Consider the following 25,876-nt stretch of genomic DNA (forward strand, 5'->3'; position numbering starts at 1 on the left):
GCAGGTTCCGATATGTTGACTCTTGGAGAGCGAAATGCCGACTGAGGTCCGGGGTGCGATTTTATTATCGCAGTGCGCGCGGGGCCATACAACTCCGTATGCTACAATTCACTTTGTGACAATGGCGTCGCGAGCAGTCGCGGAAAAATGTGACAAATCACAATTTTAAAATCGCTGCGATTTTTTTGTCGCATATGCAAAACAAAACTAAGTCGGTACTAGTAACGTACATAGCTTAAAAATAAATGATTCCTTATTATATTGATATTATATATTATAAATGCGAATGTAACACTGTTTGTCGGTCTGAGTCCTGAGGAAGGAAATATATATAAATATTTATCACGAAAATAACCATTCTACGCGGTCGAAGTCACGGGCAGAAGCTAGTAACTAACTAAGAATTATCTATATAACATAAAAACAAAAAATAAAGATAGGTATAATTGATTTTCAATGCAATAATGCACCCTACAGTACTTTTTCATACAGTGGACGAAAACTGACTCATACGTGGACGAAAAGTAGCTCACAGGCGGACGGAAACTGAAATAACCCTACTTTTTCAAAATATATTTTTTATAAAATAAACCGTAAATATTATTTAAGGTCACGTAATATTAACCTAAAATAGACAATATGAGCAATACAAACAAATATAGCACATTTAAGTAAGACTACTTAAATATTTTTTTTTAGTATTTCAAAGTAGACATCTCCTATAATTGGACGGTATCTGACACAATTACCCTATATTATATGAAAGAGCTCATTGTGAGAATCTCAAATATTTTTTTATAGTCTATATATATAAACGTGAAAGACCTGACTGACTGACTTAAATCAACGCGCAGCCCAAACCGCTGGGACTAGAAAGTCCAAAATTGGCAAGTAGGTTCCTTATAAGGTCTAGGGGTCCACTAAGAAAGGATTTTTCAAAATTCATCCCCTAAAGGGGTGAAATTTAAAAAAACTCCAGCGCGTGCGAAGCTGCGGGCAAAAGCTAGTGTTTAAATAAATAACTTAGAAGTAATGTAAGAAAATAGGCAAAAAATTACCACTCATTTTCCTTCATAAGTAAATTTTTTTCACTGTGAAAAAGAGAAAATTTGTTTCCTACTAAAAATTCTAATTGTTAATTATTGCGCCCTCTTTAAATTGGGCATTTTTCATAATTAATAACAAAAATTAAAAAAAGAAATACATTTCCAATGTGTTTGGGTTAGCATTTTTAATAACTATTCCAAATTTCAAATTGATAGCTTCAGTATTTCTCGAGATAAGTATTTAGCAATGTGATAGACAGGACAGACAGACAGAGTCGCACCATAAGGGTTCCTTTTGTACCTTTTTGATACGGAACCTTAATAAGTTAAAAACCTCAGGAGTCATCCAATAATTACGTCACACCTTTAGTTTAGGGGAAGGGAGGGGGTCAAGTCAAGAAAATGTAACATGTTGTGTTGTGACAAGGGAGAGGGGAAAGTCACAATATTTGTGACGTCACTTAAACTTCACCTGTAAGCAGGGCTTGTTAACGTTACCAATTCACATTATAAAGTAACGTTACTTAACGTTAAAATCATAAAAATACCTTATTACCGGTAGTAAATGGTAACGATACTTGATAACTTAACATTATTATAACGTTAGCTAGTTAACGTTAATTTTACCGGTAATTTTATTTTTTATTGCAGGGCTTGTTAACGTTACCCAATTCACATTATAAACTAACGTTACCACTATCATTCTTTAAGCTGATATTTGCTTGTAATTTCATACACAATTTTAAGGCCAGTAGACCTTATTGACCATAAATACGGCAGGGCTTCTGTCAAATTGAAATAGAATCAGTCAAAATACATTAAAGATAATTATGTACGTTAGTAAAACTCAACTTTAATTCTAGTAGTTAGAGTTCATAGTCTTTTGTCATTATTCTTTATGTTTATCAAATGAAAGAGGTGGTATTCTACTTGTTTAAGATCTTTGTCCAATATGCATTGCGTCTCACTCTCTCATTAAGCAAAATGTGAGACGCAAATACACAATGGACCGAGACTGGACAGATAAAATACCACCCGGCTGTGTCGGAATATATTTGCCAAAATAAGAAGGTTGCAAAACGTCATAAATTAGTTTGTTAAATATGATGGTATAGCTAATTCGTTACTTGGTCGGTTTATATTAGGTACAGGCGTCTTTTATATAATATACGTCAAGATTATATAGGTTGGATAATGTCTTGATTTTTTTTGTGAAATATGGAGGTGTTGCTGAAATGTAATTTAGTCGGATTATATTAAATGAGACACCTATTTATTGATGTTACTGCTTGCTTGTAAAATAGTCTGGTCAGCACAGTTCATAATGTATGAGAGCTCTACATGAATTCTCACACCAGAGATTTTTTGAGATGTGATAACCTATGTTGCAAATACTATATTTAAAAAGAAATCTCCACAAAATATGTCACATTCTTTTAATAAATCCAAACTATTATTAAAATACAAAAAATATATCAAAACATGAATCCGACACTCGAGATTTTAATATCATTTTATTTTACATTTCCAATTCCCGTTTCATTTACACCCAATATTAAATCTTTTTCCGTAATAAAATGCGTATATAATTACTGTCATCATCTGTATTTATTTTATTTCTTTAACCCCTTATTCATAAACGCGCTACAAACTTCAATTAGCTAATAATAGTAATAATCGTTTGTCCTTATCTGTCACTTTAACTTATGTATTTGTAAGTAAGGGATAAACATAATTGAACTAAATCAGGCCCGTAAAGTTTATGAATAAAGTGGTTAATCTTTATTGCACAAAAGAAAAACCTTATAGTACAAGAGGCGGACTTAATGCCATAAGGTATTCTCTACCAGTTAACGATGGCTTGTCCTCCGGGCCATTTGATCGATGACCTCCTTTGATTATTTATTTTTAATGGACGCCAAAATCCAGACAGGAACTTCGATTTTGACATTTACCACAGTAATGCAGTCGGTAGCAATGTGGCGCTTCAAAATTGCTGCAGTCGACTGCATTGCTGTAGAAAACGTGAAAAAGGTCATTCAAAGGGTAATAGGGTTATATACACCGCGGGGGTTATTACCCGAAAGATTTTGGAACTCTGAAAGATAAGGAAGGAATACTCAACACCAGTGAAGTCTGGAGAAGAATTATTAATAAAAATTAGAACGGCTTCCGAAGAAATAAAGAACACTTTTGTAAACCTAAATAATGAAATCCGTTTAAAATTAAATCTTTGTGCTGAAAACGGTGGTACACACTTCGAAAACCTAATTCATTCTTCTTCTTCAACCTAGCGTTTTCCCGGTCTAGCGCCAGGGTCCGCTTTCCTGCTCAGCCTTCTCCACTTTGCCCGGTCTTCGGCATCCTCAGGTGTGAAAACCTAATTCATTAAATTAATAAAAAAGCGTAATTGTTTAACATAGTTGTTTATTTTACTTTACTCAGTATAAATCAACACATCGAGAATTTAAAATACGTACTGATAAGCATGATCGATATTTTAACAAAAGGTCATTCATTGATTTTAACAAAGTAATCATCCCTTTCCAGCTGTAGTATGAGTTAAAACAATAAGAGACATGATTTCTTTCGGATATAATCATGGTTAATGGCTTTGGTTATCTCACTCAAAGGAAAAGATTTTATCGCAAAGTTTCAACAATAATAACTGCACTGTACCTACTGTTGTAGTAATTAATAAAGTTTTGATACAATTTGTGGTATTTTGAGGTGCCAATCAATTGAAATAATTTCAACGTAAACATGATCCTAGACATAACTTGACACTTCTTGTCATGGAACACATGTCACTGCATTCGCCGTGCATCGTATGATATCGGAGTGATTCGTGAAATGTCATGCTCGCTCTCTGTTTCTCTACTTGAGATTAATTAAACTCGCTCACTCTCTGAATAAAGGCTTGTTCACAAAGAAGCGGTAAATTAATATGATTTAATTTGTACTGAAATAGTAGTTTAATTAAAATATATAATTGGACCCATGTTGATATAACATTATTTACTCGTACTGTCGTCAAAAATACGTGGTTTAAATCTTTCGGGTTATTAAATCCCGCGGTGTATAAGATGAAATGATGCATTATTAAAACTTTAGTTAACTAACAATATTATATTAAATCATTAACAACTTTGACAGCACGATCTCTTCGCAGGTAGGTGCTCTACAAGGAGTTTATATTACAACATTATTTCCAAGAAATAATCTCTCATTATTAAATTATACAACGGGACTTAATCGCGTATCGTTGTATAATTTAATAATGTGTAAAAATCGTGAAAGTTTAAATCAGTGTAATCTCTCATTGTTACGAAAATGTTGGTAGGGTGGCTTTAGGTTACTTTTCGTTCATATCGTCTTGGATATGGGTGAACATGGTGTTAATACACTCAGTATCAATCAACCTGTAAAGATATTGTAGCCTGGCCTTTTCTCGAAAAGTCTTCTAGAAAAATTTACGCTCATGTCGTCTCGGATATGAGTAGGTATATTTGGTATCAGTGCATTCAGTATAATATCCTGAACACAAATATATGAGATGACAAGCGCGAAAGTGGTGAGGGTAGTTACTGTGATGCAAAGTTTTTACCATTTTTCTTTTAAACATACCATGTGGGGTACCAAATGAAAGGGCCTTGTGAGTAGATCACAAATATATAACATACTGTAACACTTTTACTACTTAATCCAACAAATTATTTGAAAACGTTCAAAAATTTCACAATGAGTTGATTTCCAACTGCTCTAAATTGACTAAGATAACTTGATCCCAAGTTTCCTTGCAATTATACGTAATCGAGTGCCAGGCTCATACTAGTTCTCATGTCGCGATGCGCTATCGCTAACAAAAACTAAGCGTTACGAATTGCTGACATTTGCTTCTTTTAGTTTCTCTACTCAAGCATCGGATGACAGGATCGTTGAAAAGGGACAAACATATCCTTTGACGTTACGTTACTCTTCTCGTGAATTGTCAAATTTTAAAATTCGAAATTAGCTTTGGAATTTGTCCGGGTGGCTATTCGAAGTATAACTTGGTGGACGGTACTTACTAACCAAATAAGCTTGAGATCCAGTATCATAGATAGTTGTAAGACTTTAAGGGTCTATTTATATCTGACTGTGCATCCTGTATTCTAAACGTTTTGTGAATAGATATAAAAATTGACACCTATCATTTTTCACATAAACACAGATACTTTATGCATTGAATTATTAAACCTTAACGCAATGCCATAAGTCATAAGGTATATTTTCCTAATATACCTTGATGCTAATTCGAACTTTGTTATAAAAGATGTCATTTTATATCATTCGCGCGTGCATTTCACTCGTACTAGATGAAATATGTATTGGTGCGAGCGAGACGGTTGGGCGAATGATAACAAAATGATATCTTTTTGACATCTTAAACAAAGTTTGACTTGGCCTCTGTGGAAGCCTGGAAATACAGCATACTTCATTGACTTTTTATGCTGGAAATTGATTTAATTATTGCGAGAAAAATAAGTATGTAGTCTTCAATAACTTGTACAGTTATGTACTGCCAAAAAACTAGAAGTGTCCATTAATTGTGTAGAACATTATTTGCTGTTTGTTTCCAAAATCATGCTGCTATTCTGCGAATATAGCAGTTCCTCGGGCAGATAAATTAAACATGATCGAAACAAATACTATTAAATTAACCACAATAGTAAACTTTTCTCTCAGTGTGGGATATTCTCGGTCATGGAAAACTTACAAAATTATTGTTTTTTTCATTAAATCTATAATTAATATTATTGTCGGGAGAAATTCTGACCGTGTAGTCGTGTAAGCTTCATAGCCCATTCTTCAAAAAAATTCTAGTTAGAAATTACTGTTTAGGTAGTATAAAATATAAAATAAAAAAAAATGTTATTTCTAAAAAACGGGAACAGATATCAAGTTGTTAATTCGCAGACGGGTATTTTTTTTTTTTGTTTTTCTAACTGTTAAAAAAGTACTTATTTCTGATAAATTGCAAACTGTAAAATTAAGATAAGACTTATCCAATAACAAGACTTAAACTATTATTACCTACTTTAAATAGAGATCTTTGTAGTGGTTTTTTGTTTAGAATTTTTTTTTTTAACCCGCATAAATGTCAATGTGGTTCAGTGAAGGGGACGGACTGAAAATCAGCGCTGCGCAGGCAATTTGTAATGAAATGACTGACGCAGCGTATGCTGAGCCCGTTCCTTTTGCCGCACAATTATTCTTATTTTTTCAATCCTTATGTTTTGTAACCTGTATGCTTTTTGTGTTGCAATAAATGGTTTCTTATTCTTATTCTTATTCTTATTCTTATTCAATATGATATATAATTCACCCGTGTAGAAACATTTTACTGTGCAATTAATGTAACTTTAACTTTATATTGACTCCACTATTAGTAATTCGGTATTGTTAGATTACAAAGTAATCTGGGAATCGGTAATCAGATTACAAAGTAATTTCGAGTAATCGTGGAACCAGGAATCAATTACGAAATGCCCATCTCCATTTAACATGTCTTTGTCTCACGGAAGTTTTGTTATTAAAATTGCCCATCTCTGCTTGAGAGTGAATGAACATTCGCTCGATTGTCAATGATGATGGCACCTATCAGTTAATCAAACGGTAAATAAGCAGCTGTTAACGTTACCTACTAACGTTAACAATGGTGTATCGATACCTTTGACTTAACGTTAGCTCAAATTGACAGCTGCTAACGTTACCATTTTGTTACCGGTAAAGAGTAGTATAACTAACGGTACCTGGTCTAACGTTAGTTACAACTTAACGTTAAATCTGTCACCTTGTGGTAACGATACCAACTTTTTAACGGTATTTAAAGCCCTGCCTGTAAGTCCTGTACGGTTACCATCAGTTTGTCACTGACATAAACGCCGTCGAGAACGTAATTTACTTTCTATACTGGGTCAACCAAATCTTGTCAGTAGAAAAAGGCGGCAAATTTGAAAAATCGCGGGTTAGCAACACTACGTTTGAATTATTCAAAAATCGTGTATCATTTATATCTTATCTGTGGAACTGCTTTGTTTACTTTTCATCGTTGTTCGATGTACATTGCTGCTTTTTGTTCGTTTCCTAGAGATATCATACTTTAGTTTGCTTTACATTGCTACTGACATATCCGGCTTGACAGACTATATACATCTCGCTCGCACTCCCATATTCGTGCAAACGGGATGTATAGAGAGTAAATTACGTTCTCGACGGCGTTTATGTCAGTGACAAACTGATGGTAACCGTACTGTAAGCGAACATTGTACTGATTTTTTTTGTACATTCTGTACAGTCGGCAGCAATAGTTGCTAACCGGTCGAGGTGTTCAAAAACTTAAATATGATCTTGACGCAATTGTTAAGAGAATAAGAGCGCGTCAAGGTAGTTTTCACCTCACCTGCTTAGCAACTTCTGCTGCTGACTGTTCAGTTATAGTACATTATTGTCGAGGTTCGGAAGTAGCTACTTGCAGGCTGAGGATTCGTTTTAAACGGACGACCTTGGGAGTCCGTTTAATTGAATCCGAAGCCAGCAAGTAGCCTTCCAGCCGAGTCATATATAGTGCTTTTCTCAAAAATGGTGCAAGAAATAGAAATATTTTACAGAACTTACAGAAGCAACGTTCTAATTTTCACAGAAAAATATACAACCATTAAAAAAATTTGCTTGCCGCCTTTAAAAAAAAAAAAGAAGTGTATTTTTCTGCTGAAAATACGCCAACCTATTTGAGACACCTAAATAGTCGCGGTACCAACATTAAGCCTGTAACAGACTATCGCACCGCACCGCGACCTTGGAGCGTCGCACCCATAAGTGAGAGCGAGAAAGAGATATCTGTTTCTCGCTCTCACTTATGGGTGCGACGCTCCAAGGTCGCGGTGCGGTGCGATAGTCTGTTATAGGCTTTTATAATAATAAGTGCTGATCATCTGTTTGGCTGTTTAAGGGACCTATGCCTTCATTTGATATGGCCATTTAAAGTTTTAAAAAGTTTGGAACTCGTTAAATAATGGAATTTGTATGCGACATTGCAGTCCCGAAATCGAGACTGCAATGTTTTTAACTTTTTAATTTTTTGAATGACCATAAACTACGCACTTCGCGACCTATTTTTTAACCGGCAACGTCGACTTTGCCGTCCATTTTTGAGAAAAATAATAAATCATTCTTATTTCTGTTTCGTGTCTAAAATATTTATAATATTACTTTTATTAATATTATTGTTTATTAAAATATAGAATAAGACTAAAGTCGAATTGCTTATTTCGTTAAAAAAATGCCAAATATGTAATATCACAGTCACACTAGGGGGGAGGGGGCTGCCAAATATGAGCAGGTGTGATAGGGAGGGGAGGGGGTCAAAAATTATGAAATTCGTGTGATGTAATTTATTACAGTTTTTTTTACTTAGTTTCACTCACTACTATTTATGCTGTAGTCAGTAATGCATATCATAACAATAAGGAAAACATTAAACATTTCGGAAATACTTAGTGAAATGGGTCAAAACTTCGGAACCCTTTGGTTGTGAGGCCAATTGGCACGTACTTACCATGTAGTCGGTCGGTGGTTTATTATATTATAAGTAACTACATTCCATTGGGTCTTCAGATCGAAAGTGCAAAAGATTCTACCACTAGTAAAAAAGCAAGTTCTAACTTCTAAAACAAAATGTTATTTGTACTAGAAATTTGGGTTTATGTTGTCCTATTAGTCTGTGTTTGTTATTTCTATGTGCCTCAGCGGCTCGCCCTCGTTTACAAGCTAATTCTCCTTATAAACAACCAAAGTTAGTGTTGTAATAGTTGCTACTTGTGTAAGATCCGAAATGTCACGATAAACTTTCAATCTCGACGGCGAACGGCCGGTATGCGCCAAACCGGTTAGACCTGGCCACCAAACCGCTTGCAAATTATAATAGGTAGATACCTACTAATACTTTGCGTCTCAGCTTTGCATATAAAAAACCAATCGGTAAACTGTTGAGGCATATTTATTACATAAGTGATTATACCTACACTTATGTAAGAGTAGGTAGGTTAAGTACCTATTTAAACTACAATGTATAGTATATATTGCATATGCCTACGTCCTACGAGATTAAGACGAAAGGGGACGTCCTCCTCGAAACCGACTTTCCATAAATGTGATATGCGTCCTCTGAATATTTACATTTGGGAAAATATTTTGACACTACGGGCGCATTTGTGTTTAAAAATACATCAATCTGAGTACCTAATAGTTATTTGTTTTACAAGGGGGCAAAGTTGTTGTTCAACCGCTCGTGATCCTAATATTAATACCAGAGCAAGAGAAAAATTCAAAAATTGAACCACGGGCGTAGCGAGTAGTATGAAGAGTGGAAATTTGAGCGTTGCGAGGGTTTTAAGGCACGAGGGTTAAATAAATTTAGCCCCCGAGTGAAACACAAAAATTTTCACCACAGCACAAAGAAGAGTAAAATATTAACTGTAATACTTAAATATTTATCTAAAAATATATGTAGGTAATGGATGTCATAAGATAAGAAAACAACTCAAAATTATCATTAGATTACTTTGCCCCACACGTGGATAAAATGCAACATTGCGAAGTTATCGAAACAGTATGCGTAACTAAAACTTTTGAGAACAGTCTTGATTCCAATCACCGAATTTATAAGAACCGTCTCTAAAGTGCATGCGTAGTTCGGTGAACCTGGACAGAAATTCTGGCATCTCTCCCTCGCAGCCGCATGCGCATATATTGCGCATTGGGCAGTGGCATAGAGAAAAAATGGGTCTCTATTGTTTCCCAAATAGTTTTAAGCCATAATGTATTGTTTGGCCGAATTTTCGTTATTCATAATTCATTTGGTTCAGAAACGCGTCACTTTTCAGGATTGCCATAAAACAAACCTAACCTAACCTATCTATGGGATAATCTAACGAAAATCCTGAAATGTTAACGGTTTCAGTTTTATGACTAATGATAATATGACAAACAATACATTATGATATGACTTAAAACTTTATGGGAAACAACGGGACCCCAGAAAAAAATACATAGATTGCTCACTTCATACTTATACTTACATCAGTTTTGGTACCAAAAAGATTTTCATAGTCGGAATTATCAGTACTGCTACTTGACAATAGATGGAACACCGACCGGAAAGTCTAATGCTCAACAACATAAGACTTTCCGATCGGTGCTACATCTATTGTCAAGTTAGCAGTAGGTACTGATAATTCCGTTACTCGATGCTAGATGTCGACTATGAAAATAATAGTATTTTTGGTACCAAAACTGATGTATGGAGTGAGCACTCTTTTCTTTCTATATTTCTCTATGACAGTGTGCACCACCGGCACCGGCGAGCCAGGAAGCGGGAGCTAGACCTCAAATCATCCAAGGCAGTTGCAAACGTCACAAACCTACTCTGCAAGGTTGACTACTTATACAGACCTTTCCTTTTCTTCCATTATTTATTATGTATGTACTAGTGTAAATATGTATTGGCATGCAGCTTGGCATAAGTAGGTAATGCATATATTGTAGGTAGCAGGGCCGGATCTAGGGTAGAGCGAGTGGAGCGGCCGCTCTAGGCGCCGGATGGCAAGGGGGGCGCCGAAATGGCAAATGAGAAAAAAAAGTTTTAAAAGACGCGAGTGTGGCGAGGGGGGGGGGGGGGTGGAAAATACTCTTGAAAACTTCAACGAAGAGCGCCAAAACCCGATTTCGCTCTACCCTGATCAAGGGCTCGGGCCGGCACTGGTAGGTAGGTACTTTGCACCTTAGCGCCACTTACACCATCCCACTAACACAGGTTTAACCGGTTAAAACCTGGAGTTACCATGGTTACCAGTACAATTTGACACTTGATGGTTAACGGTTTAACCGCTTAACCCCGGGTTAGTGGGATGGTGCAAGTGGACCTTAATAAACAAGACAACTTAGGTAAGTGCATACTGTTTTGAAAAAGAGCGACCCTCCCCAAACAGGTACCTATTGCTATCCGAATTCCGAAATGCAGTTAAGAGTATTTTATACCATCGTGATATAATGGAGAGCTTTCAGTCGAGTACCGTTAAGGCCACAAAGCTGGCTGAGTGGCCTTATTGTATTGGGTACGAGATTGAAAAGCTTAATTATATCACTATTGTATTGTAAACGATACCTCTCGTAACGTAACTCATGAGGCTCTGGTACTTGCTCCTTGCTAAATTAAATGTCTAGACAATTTATTTCTCGATTTCGGCCAACGTAAGAACGTAACCTATGGAGACTAACAAGCAACGCTAACCGCTTTTCGTCTGGATGTTGCTATATTAAGGGTTTCACATGCGCGTTTCTGACTTATGAAGCAATTGTTCTATACAACCTAAATAAATAATTTGAGCTATCGTTTTGTTTCGTCCTCTTGACCGCGGTGAGCTGAGATTGGTCAATTTCCACTCAATTTCATTAAGTATAAATTCTAAATTTTTTAACTCTCGCGTTTTGTAAACATGTTTTTTAAACAGGTCTATCGCGTTATATGTAGTTTCATTATTTTTAATTACTGGTGAATTGTGAGATTTGTGGTAGGTTTCAATAGAGAGGACGGCGATTAGCAATTTGAAACAATTTTATTTTACGAGCCGCGCGAGCGTTTGTTTTGTTTACTCCTAGGTAGTTAAAATATCTTGATTGACCCGTAGAGTGCAAAGTAAATTAAAATATAGTTATTTACCTACCTATAGAATATAGATTACAGGAATAACCTATTAAGAAGGTCAACCATGTACGAAATACAACGAGCGCGAGTCTTATCGCAATTGGCCGGTGTGTTTGTTATTATCCATTGTAAGTACTCATATAAGTTACATACTAACTTACTACTTATTCACTAAAACTCGATGTTGAAAAATGACACGAGAGATTTAGGGAGACTTAGGGCTCATTTAGACGGTGCGAGAACTCGCATGCGAGTTTCATTACATTGCGTCATTGGATCGGTCGGCTGAATTGATGTCACCTCAATGGTCCGCAATGTAACTAAAATCGTATACGGGTTCGCGCGTCTTCTAAATGAGCCCTTAATCTCCGTTGATAAATCGCCAATTCCTGAGAAGTACATATGTAACAGATGACTCTTACCTGTATATACATCCGATTTGTGGCAAACCGTACCGTAGGTAGGTAAGTACCTACACGTCGGTACCCTATTATTATTCGGCGTGCGTGCGTCGAGAGTATTGTTTTGGAATTTCCCCAAGCTCATTGACGCCGGCGTTGCGTTGGCCTGCGCCTGCGAGCTGAGCTAGTGATCGCGGCGCTGCACAACCAACTCATGAGTCTCATGACTTTAGGTGTAGGTTTTGAAGCCAACGAGCGTACCTAGCAGGTTACTTGATGCGCTTGTCGACTCGACAGACGCAATCTGCGCGTTGTGGACCTGTTTAACTCGAATTCAAATTGAGCCTACTTGCCTACATATTTTTGATAGCTCAAGAGGAAAGGAGACGAGGTCACGTGACCGCTTCTCCATACAAACGTAGTCCCCGTTTTCCTCTTTGGTTTTTAACATTATAGAAAATATAATTACCAGTGATCGGCACGACCCGTGACGCACCGCGGGATTGCGAGCAGAAATCATAATATGGACATGATTAGATTATAACATAACTCCGTGATTTTGTTAAATAGAATAATTTTATTGTATGATATATATTTGCATATATACGATAAAGTGTTAAATAAGCTTATAAAATGTATAATTAATTATTAAATAAAAAATTGATATATTACTATGTGATTATTTACCTATTTTGAACTTGATGTCGTTTTATTTAATGGTAAAAATCATTCATCTTCCTGTGTGGAATACCTTTATGTACTACAATCGGAAATACTGACTTCCTAAAAAGACCGAAATCTCGGGGCATATCCATGTTCACATAATGATTGAGGTCATTGACACCATGCGACACGGGTCGTGCCGATCACTGATAATTACCTATTTACGCAATTTAGCTAATGCATATTAACCACAGCTATGTACCTTCGTTGGATTTATTTATTTATTTTAGGGTTCCTTAACCTCAAAAGGAAAAAACTAAACCTTTAGCCTTCCTTTAGCCCCCATTATTCGCACGAGAGCTTTTTCAACGCGCGTTAAAAAAGCGCTTGAATCAGTCCGCACTCTAAATTCGATTTAACGACCCAGGCTTAAAGTCGAAAATCCAACAACGTTTGATAAAAAGGGCCACTGCTGTCGTGTGAATAAATGCACATATATAGTCTGTTCGGAAAGAGAAGAGTCGTGGAATGTATTGAGCCCCATACATTCCACGACTCTTCTCTTTCCGCACAGACTCTATCCATGTGTCATTCAAATTCAAACGCTTTTTTAACGCGCGTTGTAAAAGCGCCCGTGGGGGGCTTAGGGCTCATACTCGCTCATAGGGCTCGCACGCTAAATTAGATTTAACGGCCAACGCTTAATGTTGAAAATCCAACAACGTTTTATAAAAAGCGCCACCGCCATCGTGTGAATAAATAATATCACATGTATCCATTTGTGTCATGCAAACGCTTTTTTAACGCGCGTTGTAAAAGCGCTCGTGCTAATAAGGCCTTATAGGATCACTTTGTTGTCCGTCTGTCTGCAAGATCCTTTATCCCGGGAACGCGTGGAGCAGGTCTTGTATAGCTTGCACTTAGTACCTACCTAGTCTTCGTAAGTAGAACTGTCATCCTCATTCTTCTCTAGAGCTTACACACACGGGGCTAGCGATAACGATAATAATATGTATGTGTTATGTACAAATTCCTCGGCCTACTAAGTCGTTCGTCCGAGACTTTGATGCTTAGGTTGCATTCTAAGTATTCTAACACTGTAACTTTCTCGGCTTTATAATGATTTGCTTTGCAGTCCCGAGAATTTTTGAAGCGTGTGCGGAAACAAACCACGTCGATGCCCTTTCGACTATTTAATGAAATGCAAGGCTAGCGGCCTACCTACTCTGATTTCTTATTATTACTTATATCATATCATTTATTCAGTAATAATCAATATAATCATACATTGTCATTGGTACCTATACATTTCACTTAAAGAAAAGTTAAGAATAAAAAATACAGAGTATAGTTGACAAAATATAATTTGCACTGATTTCGAGCAAGTACTACGGCGAAACCTAAATATTCGATTCTGAATTCTTAGAAGCAGGCCTTTTCCGTCATCACCGGAAACTAAATCAGCTAATTATCCCTCGATATCAATATTACAGGTGATTATCGATTTTCGATTAAGCAATAACAACAAACTAATTTATTGTTATTATTATATGATCGGATATGGGTAATAGGTACCTATGTATAATTTAAGAACTGTAATCAGTGTTAAGTTAATTGATTCCACTGTGTTACGAAAATTAACTAGGTAGTTTTTATTTAATAATAATTATACTTGTAGCATGTACGTTGGCGTTGGCGTAGCGCACCTACTAAAAGTGAAAGAATTAAGACTCAATTAGGGCCTTAAGTAACATTTATTTTCTGCAACTCACCCTAGTTCCGTATACTTAACCTGATGGAGCTTGCACCCGCCGTCATCATCAGTGTACAGCGGCGCGGCGCGGGCGGCGCCGGCACGGGTTCGCTCGACACCACGTTGTTGCTTGTTGCACACGCACAGCAACCGCGCCGCCTCTCTCTGTTTCACAACACGACCTACATGGCGGCCACTGCCACACATAACAGCGCCACACAATCGCGCGCGGGGGCGGCGGACCTCCTGCATATCTATTCATAAGATGTTCTTACCTATCGTACTCGACTGTGAGCTCCATGCAGTACTACAGTATATAGTAATTTGGTAACAAAATCCTCAAAGTGCCGCACACAGACTTGTAATTGTCGCTCGCGCTAATTCTATGGTGCCGCATTGACAATGACAATTCGCCGGTACGTTATGCCATATTTAATGATCAAACCTGACAGCCTAGCATGACTAGCGCTGTCGCGCGCGACACTATACTTGAAGTCGCGCGCGAGAACGCAAGTCATGCTAGGCGTTCTGCAGTCTGTCTTTTGCGGATTATGTTTATTTAAACCAGAAGACTGGGTAGATGCATTTGTGAGATACCTATCTAGGTGTAGATTGTTATAATTATTTCCTTGTAAGCAGCTACATGTTGAATGAGTAATTGAATAGGCGTATTTCGCAAACCGAAACGAAATCCTTTTCGTTCCCGGGTGAATGAACGAAACCGGATTTATAAATAAAAAGGTTTCCAAGACTTAAGGGGAACAAAATGATGGTACTGAGAACCCTAGTGGTGCTAGTCCGACTCGGTTTAAACATCCAGAGGCCTCTAATAATGGCAATGTAAAAAGCAACACAAGATCATGTAGGGGTAGGTATTTCCATTATCACGCATGTTATCATTTCGTCGGCTATTAATACCACTGATTATGATCGCTTTTTGTTATGTGAAGTACGTAGTGATATCAGGCGGAAATGTCGCTTTGCTAGTACGTAGCTGCTTTGATCAGATTTGAATTTATCATCGTAACTGATAAGTATGCCAATAGATATATTTGCAAGATTAATAGAGTACCTATCTGTTATAATATAAGTCAGTTGAAGAGCTACATATTATTCGTTCCGACAAACTTTAAGGTATATAAGTATAGATTAAGGTAAACTTTTGGATCCAGTAAGTAATAAGGATAGGAAAGAGCAAACTAATTAGACAGGTTTCATTTTCTGGGGCTTAGCTCTCCGTCTAGTCGTCATCATAATGCTCTAGTGCTTATTGCCTGAACATTAGTTAACTTTATCCACTAGAACTCTACTATTCTTTCTGCAGACAGACTTTTTTCCGACATGATGTCTCGGAATAACAACTATTAAACAAATAAAAAATTAAAACCCTCTACGCTATACTTCTCTCTTCTTCCTCGCGTTGTCTCATGGGAGCTTGGGGTCCGCTTGGCAACTAATCCCAAGTAATTGGCGTGGGCACTAGTTTTTACGAAAGCGACTACCATCTGACCTTCCAACCCAGAGGGTAAACTAGGCCCGTATTGGGATTAGTCCGGTTTCCTCACGATGTTTTCCTTCACCGAAAAGCGACTGGTAAATATCAAATGATATTTCGTACATAAGTTCCGAAAAACTCATTGGTACGAGCCGGGGTTCGAACCCGCGACCTCCGGATTGCAAGTCGCACGCTCTTACCGCTAGGCCACCAGCGCTAACTACGCTTTACTTATGCCAAAAAAAAACAATATCATGCCAAAAATGCCTTAGGTACATGTTACATCATTTAGGAAAAAAGCTGATACTCAAATAGCTAATGAAGAACCATTAACTCGCTTTCACGTAAAAAACCCGCATCGAAATCGGTCCATCCGTTGGAGAGCTATCGAACCTCGCGTGATTTGTGCACAAGCCCTATTTAAGTTGTATGGGAGGTATGGTAAAACTTATTCTTAATAGGTATTAATATTGCTAAACTCTCTTAAAACGTACTAATTATACCTAAAGCTTAAATCATAATATTATTTTCGCAAAGCTTGCATAAAACTAATTAAGTATACGTATCTATGTATAATTATGTCACAGGCGTCGGCATCTGTCGGATGCACCTATATTCGGCGACCAAAGCTAATTGTAGACTTTACTTCCGACCACTTTCCATAAAGAAGGGTAGGTAAGGTACCTTTAAGGTCAGGGTGGGTCGCACGCAGTTCCGCATCGCGCTCAACGGATTTGGTGTCTATTGTTTTACAACCTTGTGATGCGTCTACAGATCCGCTTCGTACTTGCGTACCGTACGTCGCATGTCACATCACATATTGCACATCTACATCAGCAATTTTATCATTTCAAAAGTCACATGTGAATGCACAATAATTTCTTCTTAATACCTTCGCTACGGCAATTAGTCACCGCGGCCATCCCATCGCCATTCGCCGCGCCATAAGCCAACCGACACCACTACCCTCTCTACACGTTGGCCCATCATATTGGACCACTAGATTGGGCCAACGTGTAGAGGAACCATAAGCATAACTTGCAACGGGCCTAATGGATAGCGATGCCTTTAATACAAATTGATCTTTTTTTTCTTTTACTTACTAGTAATATGCGAGTCATGTCTTTATTTACCTATTTTGTTAGATACATATTTATTTTTCTTTTTACTTCGATAACTTAATCAGTTAAGCCCTGGTTCTAATGTCTGTTTTAGGGTCCCGTTGGCCAAAATGGTAATAACGTAACCCTTCATGTTTTTTTGTCTTGATTTTTCATACCTGTCATGAATAAGTTATTTATTTTTCTGAGTAGGTATCTATTTCTGTTTTTGCTAATAAACTATACTAGCGACCCGCCCCGGCTTCGCACGGGTTAACAAATTATACATAAACCTTCCTCTTGAATCACTCTATTAAAAAACCGCATCAAAATCCGTTGCGTAGTTTTAAAGATCTAAGCATACAGACAGACAGGAAAGCGACTTTGTTTTATACTATGTAGTGATAGTGATTAGAAACCCCGAAAAATGGTTCTTGTTCACTTATCGAATCCAAGTTGAATTTAGACAAAGTTAATTTATGATATCTCTTCCTCGACGATGGTTCCTTTTGTGTAGTGAATTTAAGGTATGAGCTTGCTCTCGCAATTCTTTAATGTGTACCTACGAGTAGGTCACCTACTACCTATACAATAAAAAGAAAAAATTAAATATTATATGATAATATTAACAAACATGGCGTAAACTAAAATTAATTGGACGTTTGAGGTTATTCTGGAGGATTAATAACTGTGAATTATTATAAATAATATAAAACTAAATTAAAACGACAAATAATATCACAAAATAAAATTATATTATAATTCTATGCACGATACATAAAATATGAAAAATAAAACGTAGGTAAGTATATTATAATCACTACGTTACATTATACCAAATACTTGTGATTGTGACGATTTGTAAGACAATCTAACAATGTCAACAAGAATACAAGATATTGATTCATAAATGATAACTAAATAAATTGAGTCTGCGCGTACCAAGCCGAGCGCATCACCTCGTCAAACCAAGTGGATCTCATTACGCGTACCTAAATTACTTGCAAATATGAGACATTTATTTCGTTCTTCTACCTACAAAGGCGACGCGCTCAACTTAGGACTCCTGTGATGTAACTGTACAGCAGACTCTTTAAACAGTTGCCTGAAAAGTGAACTACGGAAACTAAACCACTAAAATTGAGTTAAGTATCACAAGTAAAATGCATAAATATAGCTAGGTATATAATTAAATGTCAATCTCAGCCGAGTCCTTCGCTGTTCTGGACGCGGGTGCCGCCGACGTAAAAACGCGGTGCTAAATTACAGCGTCACATGAATACGAGCTCGAGATTACCATAAATTGATACATTAATTTGACTAGTATTAAGAAAAAAGGGTCCAAGAAAACTTCATATACAGATATTATATTTGACAGTTGTCATTTGCCAAATAGTATTAAAAATTGGTACAACGATTTTTTTTCCACAAAGATAGTTACATATATGTATATAATATGAAAAAATCTTGAAGAAGTACACACTTGGGTTACTTAAAATAAAACTCAAAATGTACGGTTTTGAACGCATTACTCCGATTAGTTTACTTCAAAACAATTGTTAGAATATGTATACCTAAACATAGTTACAATGGATTTAGCTGAACTACAGTTAAATTGCACACCTTCATTGTCCATTCAGAATTTATTACGAGTAAAAGCCTTATTGGTAGTTTATTTTTTTACACTAAGTTCTAGCTTACTAAAGTATGATAACTATCTATTATCATAAGTAAAATTAATGAAAACGACAGTACATAATATGTGGTTGGTACACAGACACGTATTTAGATGTAGAGACTTTACTACCTTGGTCTTATTAACGTGATCAAGCTTTAAACCAAAGCACAATAACCATTTAGTTTGTATCGCTGGCATACGAGTACATGCATGGTACAGTCGCCAACAAATATATTGGAGCGGCCAAGGTGTTCACAATATCTGAACACGCACTCTAACGCCCTGAAAATAGAGGCGTGATGGCGACTGTAGGTACATAACATTAGATAAAACTGAAAGATCGAGTACAGTCAGCAGCAATAGTTGCTAAGCGGGCGAGGTGTTCAAAATAATCTTGACGCGACTTTATTGTTAAGAGAATAAGAGCGCGTCAAGGTAATTTTGAACAACTGGCCAGCTTAGCAACTTCTGCTGCTGACTGTACCTTTATCTTATACGAGCAATTCTTGTTTATTTATTGATGAAATTTGCTATATGGGGGTTTTCGGGAGCGAAAATCGATCTAACTAGGTCTTATCTCTGGGAAAACGCTAATTTTTGAGTTTTTATATGTTTTCCGAGCAAAACTCGGTCTCCTAGATATTATATGATAATTTTAGGTGCCATTCAAGACGGGGGCCACTGTGCACCAAACTTTGTTGTCGCTTACATCATTACCTACTAATAATCTCTAATGTACCTATACCTACCTATATTTTGAAATAAACTATATAAACTGATAATTGTAATACACTAAATAGTACTAAGTACAAATACAAGCAATGTAACAAAAAATAATCTAGAAATGTGATAGGTAAAATATGTTGACAATAGAAAAATCAAACGGAATGTGGTTATATAAGTAGATACTTAAATTAAGTTAAATTCCCATAATCATTTTCAGCACAAGTCTAATAGTGTTGTAAGTTAGGTATCTGTCAATTCTTAAAGTTCGATGCTTCATGGCTGAAGTAAGCCTTCTGCAGCAGTAAGATTAATTACCCATAGACTTGGTTGAGACCTAACTTATTTAGCAACATCAGAAGAATTAGATTCTGCGCCGCTTTCGGAAAGCTCGCGCTTTTTTAAACCTTTTAGATAACAAATAACTCGCTGTACCTTTTGTTTTTTTGGTTGTCTTGTGGGCTCTTTTATCAGACGTTAATCAGCCCTTTGACGCAGGCCTTATTGCATCACTGCTGTTTTAATATTACTATATATATCTCCAACTGAGGCCAGCCCAACTTCTCTCGCCTAAAGTTAACCAATCATCAGAATTGGCAGTATTAATTTCAGTCACGAAATACATATTTTTTTTTAAGTTTATTGTTTGACGAGCAGATACACGCCATAGATTTCGATTTAAATTATCTTAATAATAAATGCGTAAAATGGGGCGCTATTATAGGTAGATGATCCTAAAAGACGTTGAAAGGAAAAAGAGTGGGATCAAGCTAACTCGTAAAATTTCTATGAAAATACCTGTGACGTTTATTGTGACTCTATCTTACTTTTTATTAGAAGCACAGCAAAAATATTTTACACTTTCTGGACGATATTAAAACTATAAACTTTTTAAATCAATTTCGTAATCATACTCCCAGCCACATATAAAACCATGATTTTCTTTTCTTTTTTGACTAGGACAATTGTAAATTATATTCACGTTACTTTATAAGTATATTAAGAGTAATATCGCGTAACCAGGTTACTTTTATCTCTTGAGTTATTTTGATCAAACATTGTTTTTGAATTTGATAATGTAATTAGTTCAACAGGTTTATGTTTCAGGTGTACTGCCATTTACCTAACCAACGCGCAAAGTCTTGACCAAAGTCTTTTCAGAGATCTTCTATTATGATAGACCCTGTGCGGAAAGAGAAGAGTCGTGAAATGTATGGGATCCATTACATTGTACGACTCTTCTCTTTCCGCACAGACTCTAGTAAAGTATTCTCGGCTACATATGTAAATATACCTACAAGGTTTATATTTAACTTACGAGGAAAACTTATTACAAGCATACAAGGTGCCCACGAGGAACCCAAGAGATTTTAACCACGCATTTCTGAGGCCAAAAAAAGAAAAAAAAAATGTTATGAGTTTAGTTTAGGGCAATATATCGGCAACAAAAATTTTGATTGTATTGTTTTTACTTCTTCGATTTTTTGTATGTACATATTTGCACAAATAATGTAAATGCTATTTGTAAAACTGTCACTCACAATGAATTATAACTTATTTTTAGTAAAACCTAGTTTTTGCAAAGTGTTACTTGATGGTTACTTGTCACTTTTTGACATTTATCAATACACCTTATAAAACAAAGTCCCCCGCCGCGTCTGTCTGTTTGTGTGTTCGCGATAAACTCAATAACTACTGAACGGATTTCCATGCGGCTTTCACCTATCAATAGAGTGATTCTTGAGGAAGGTTTAGGTGTATAATTTGCTAACCCGTGCGAAGCCGGGCGGGTCGCTAGTACATATATGTATTTGGACTAGGTTCCATTGTGTACTGGTTTTAACATTGAAACTAGGCGAATTCCAAAAAAGTGTATAGGACATTTTAGTCTTTAAATATGATGAGGAGTACTGTTAAAATCTCTCGGGTTCCTCGTGGGCACGTGGTGTATCAATGTGCATATATATTATTTATAAAACATAACAATTAAAATATAGGCATCTAATTATCGTATAGTTCTCAAAAGAATACATTGTAAGTAAAAGTAAAGATTCACCAAGTATAGGATGTGTAAAGCCTAAGGCCAAATCATGCTTCTAATTTGACAGATAATGTAGATGGGGTTGTACACTACATGGTGCGGCATAGCGCCATACCACTATATGGTGCGGTATGGTATAGCGCCATATTTCTCAGTAGTCAAACTATGAGAACGATATTTACAGACTTTACACGTCTTACACAATCAATGAATCTTTGGTAAAAGCTAGTCACATTTGCACTCGCTTATTGTGATTGGAATGTTACATATGTGAACTAAAGAAACGTAATACTTTCTTATTTAATTTATCGCAAATTAATTGTATTGAAAACGTTATAATGGGGTAGATAGTTGGTCAGTCAGGTAAAGTTTGGGTAGATACCCGAACTGTTGTGTTTCATACAACATGCTTATCCTGCCTTTATGGTTATCAAATATGTAGTTAAACTGTTATACTTTTACTTAAGCGGTTGTTTTTTTGCGACAAACGAAGCGTTGAACGCATGCAATCAACGGAATGTAGGAAAAATGACAAAGCGTATACCGCCGCGACAACCATGTATGGTCAGAGGGGCTACCGCGAAAACCGAAATTCGCAAATTGCTGGGATCTTTCTCTTTTACTCCAACGACGGGGTAATTAGAGTAACAGAGAAAAATGCCCGCAATTTGCGAAATTCGGTTTTCGCGGTAGCCCCTCAGTAAATTAGGTGATTGTAAAATGGTGTGCGGCAAACGCATAAAGCAACCTCGCGCTTTAAGATGCAAGAATGAAGCGAACATCGATAGGCAATTACGCGATAACTTTCAAAACACTATCAGCAACAGTTGGTACGATTGAAAAAATACTTGTCGTCATCCTACAAACCTTAAAATGGATACAGAAATATCTAATCAGATTAAACAATAACAATTGTATTTAATCAAAAAATTGGTAATATTTTCCTTGAGATGCCTTGAAGATGAAGACTTACTTATAATTTCAGGTATTAGTTTGGCTATAGGCTATCGGCTATAGCTAGTTCAAAAACTGATAATATAAAGTGCGTGCGTGGTTTGTTTTGTTAGGATAGTTGTTCATGTTGTCTACAGGCAAATAACACATTGCAGCTGGATACTTCTTTCACAACTAGCAAAGATTTTGTTAATGTACAACTCGTTACCTCTTATTTTAAATTGCAATGTAATCCAAAACTATGCCTAACATTGTTTACCTCACTATAACAAGAACAATAAAATTAAATGATGATAAGATTTGTTGCGCATTAATAACGATTTTACAATTACTCGACTGTTACGGATTTTGCGAGATTTCGCGGGCAATCAACATTGCAGTCACGTAATACAGCGATATGATAGGCTAGCAGCTGCATGGGAATCACAGTGAGGATCCCTTGCAGACAGTCCACAGTTTTTGGCACCTGCAGACATCGGGACGCCAGGGACATGGTCTCCTCGTCGCCCTCCTCGCACACGACGATGGGCCGCCCTTGCCGCGCCGTCACCTGCTGCAGCGCGTTCATGCACTTGGTGTGCACGGGATCCCGCATGACGATCATCACGACAGGCATAGAGTCATCTATTAATGCTAGGGGCCCATGTTTTAATTCCCCAGCCATTATGCCTTCGCTATGCATGTATGTTAACTCCTTTACCTTAAGAGCTCCTTCCAGGCACGTAGCAAAATTGTAGCCGCGGCCCATTATCAACAACGAACGTTGGCGGTAGAGGTCTTCTGCAAGAGCTTTCACTTCAGAATCCAAGGCTAGGACTTGCCTAATTTTGCTGTCCAATTCATGAAGCCCCGCTATAATATCAGCACGGCGTTTTTGTAGGGAAATACGATCCTCACTAATAACCAAGGCAAACATAACAAGAGAGATAAACTGTGAAGTGTAAGCTTTTGTTGAGGCTACACCAATCTCAGGACCAGCATTGACATGCACACCACAGTGGGACTCACGGCAGATGGAGCTGCCCACTGTGTTAGTGATTCCAACAATTAAAGCACCATGACGTTTGCAGTAGCGCAGGGCCATTAGAGTATCAGCTGTCTCTCCAGATTGTGAAATGAAGAAACAAACGTCATCACGAAATACTGGAGTGTTTCTGTCCAAGAAATCGGAGGCTAGTTCAACCATAACCGGAAGCTCTGTTAATTCCTCCAACAACTGACGAGTTGCCACAGCACTATGGTAACTGGTTCCACAAGCAATCAACATTAATCTGCGGCACCGTTTAATCTCTGGGATATAATCCTTAATGCCTCCTAGAGTGACAGTACCATTAGCAAAGTTAAGTCTGCCCCTCATAGTATTCACAATGGATTCGGGTTGCTCAAAAATCTCTTTTTGCATGAAATAGTCATAGTTTCCTTTCATTATTTGCTGTAATTCCAATTTCAAAGTCAAAATTTCTCTTTGATGTGGATCATTGCTGCTGCCTGACAACCGGTGAATGCTGAGGACCCCATCTTTGATATGGGCAACATCATCATCCTCAAAGTACAGGACACGGTTTGTGTGCTCAATTACTGCAGATGCATCTGATGCAAAGAAATATTCAACAGTACGCTCTTCTTCTGGTTGAAATTGGGCATGACTGTCAACTCGTGGAACTGTGGGAACGACACCACGGGTAGCTTTATTATTGGTGTACATAATAGGGACATGATCACTGGTGTTGCGATGGTGCATTTTAAGACCCACAAGTAGAGGGCTTCCTCTTCGGGTTGCGACACACTCATTAGGAAAATAACGTGATTTAAAGCACAAAGCAAATGCCCCCTCTAACTGCTGAATTACCTGCTCAACCAGTTCCTGGAAGTTGTAGTCCTTATGCTGGTTGTAAATATGATGTATCAACTTGGCAATGGCTTCTGTGTCAGTTTGTGATTCAAAGACATACCCCTTGTTCTCAAGGAAGGTCTTGACCGCCTTGTAGTTGGTGATAATGCCATTGTGGATCACGACGAAAGCGTTATCATCACCTGAGCGTTGCGGATGCGAGTTGATGGAGCTGGGTTCGCCGTGGGTGGCCCAGCGTGTGTGTGCGATGCCACAGTGCGACTCGACACTGTCTTCTACACAAAGGTCCAAGCTACGCTCTTGCAATACTTCTTCTAGAGCCGCTACCTTCCCGCTGTTTTTAATCACAGCTATATCTTTATGATCTGCGGCATCGATCGCGACACCCGCACTGTCATAGCCACGATATTCTAAGCGTTTTAAACCAGTAACCAGCAGTTCTAATATTTCCCGTTTGGTCTTCGGAGTCAAGTGATTAATGTATGCAAATATTCCGCACATCGTTATCGGAGTGAAACGTAAAAATGCCGACTGAACGTAACGACGACTCGCGAGAGACTGCGATCAACAAAACATATAACTGATATTGAAGGCCTACGTGTATTGCTCCTACCACTAATGAGTTACTTTCACTTGCGGCAAAGCACACGTCATCGTGTTTCGTTATCACACATACAAGTTGCTGGTATATTATCGCGGCAAACTTTTCTGCCGACGTAGATACGTGGTTCTCAAAACGTCAAAACTGACGTTTGTCAGTCAGAATGACTTTTGTTTTACAGTTAAGTGGAGTTCAGACGAGACAATTTTTCGCCAATCTGATTTGTCCGATCGCATCAGGCCGTGCGGACGCAAACGTCGCAATACAACGCGGCAACGCAGCGAGTGTGATGGGCACCTTTGCGTCAGGGACAGCCCGGGGCGGGTTTTAGTAAGTAGTTATTTTTTATATTTTTAGTTTGTATTTATATTTAAGTTTTTGCAATAAATGTTTTTTATTTTCGAAGTTAGGAATGCAAATTGGTGATTAAATTGTGTACGTGTGGACGCTAGATGAGATTGGCGGCAATTCTTTTCCTGATGAAATCGGTCGATTTGCCCAGCTCGTCTGGACTCTAAAGTCTATTTTTTTATTCGGTAGACTGAAATGACAGTTAATAGTATGAAATGACATTTCATGTTCATACAATTAACTGTCATTTCAGTCTACGGAATAAAAAAATAGACTTTAAGGCCTGGAACAGCTGGTCAACCAAATCTTGTCAGTAAAGATCAACTGTCAAGTACTGTCAAGATCTGGTTGACCAAGTATATATACTTGGTCAAACAGATTTTGTCAGTAGAAAAAGGCGGCAAATTTGAAAGATGTAGGCGCGAAGGGATATCGTCATATAGAAAATTTGAATTTCGCGCCTTTTTCTAC

General features: G+C 37.4%; 1 protein-coding gene across 1 annotated transcript; it reads right to left on the minus strand.

Annotated features, from left to right (window-relative positions):
- Nucleotides 1-22,773: 22,773 nt before the first annotated feature.
- On the minus strand, nucleotides 22,774-25,172 carry LOC134661272 (glutamine--fructose-6-phosphate aminotransferase [isomerizing] 1-like). Its single transcript, XM_063517257.1, has one exon. It carries the CDS (start codon nucleotides 24,952-24,954, stop codon nucleotides 22,930-22,932), a length of 2,025 nt encoding a protein of 674 aa, XP_063373327.1. The 5' UTR covers nucleotides 24,955-25,172; the 3' UTR covers nucleotides 22,774-22,929.
- Between the last annotated feature and the right edge of the window lie 704 nt (nucleotides 25,173-25,876).

Source organism: Cydia amplana, chromosome Z (assembly GCF_948474715.1).
Source record: "Cydia amplana chromosome Z, ilCydAmpl1.1, whole genome shotgun sequence".
Lineage (NCBI taxonomy): Eukaryota > Metazoa > Arthropoda > Insecta > Lepidoptera > Tortricidae > Cydia > Cydia amplana.

Coding starts and splice junctions, on each gene's coding strand:
- LOC134661272 (XM_063517257.1), bottom strand. CDS start 24,954: ATGTGCGGAATATTTGCATACATTAATCACTTGACTCCGAAGACCAAA.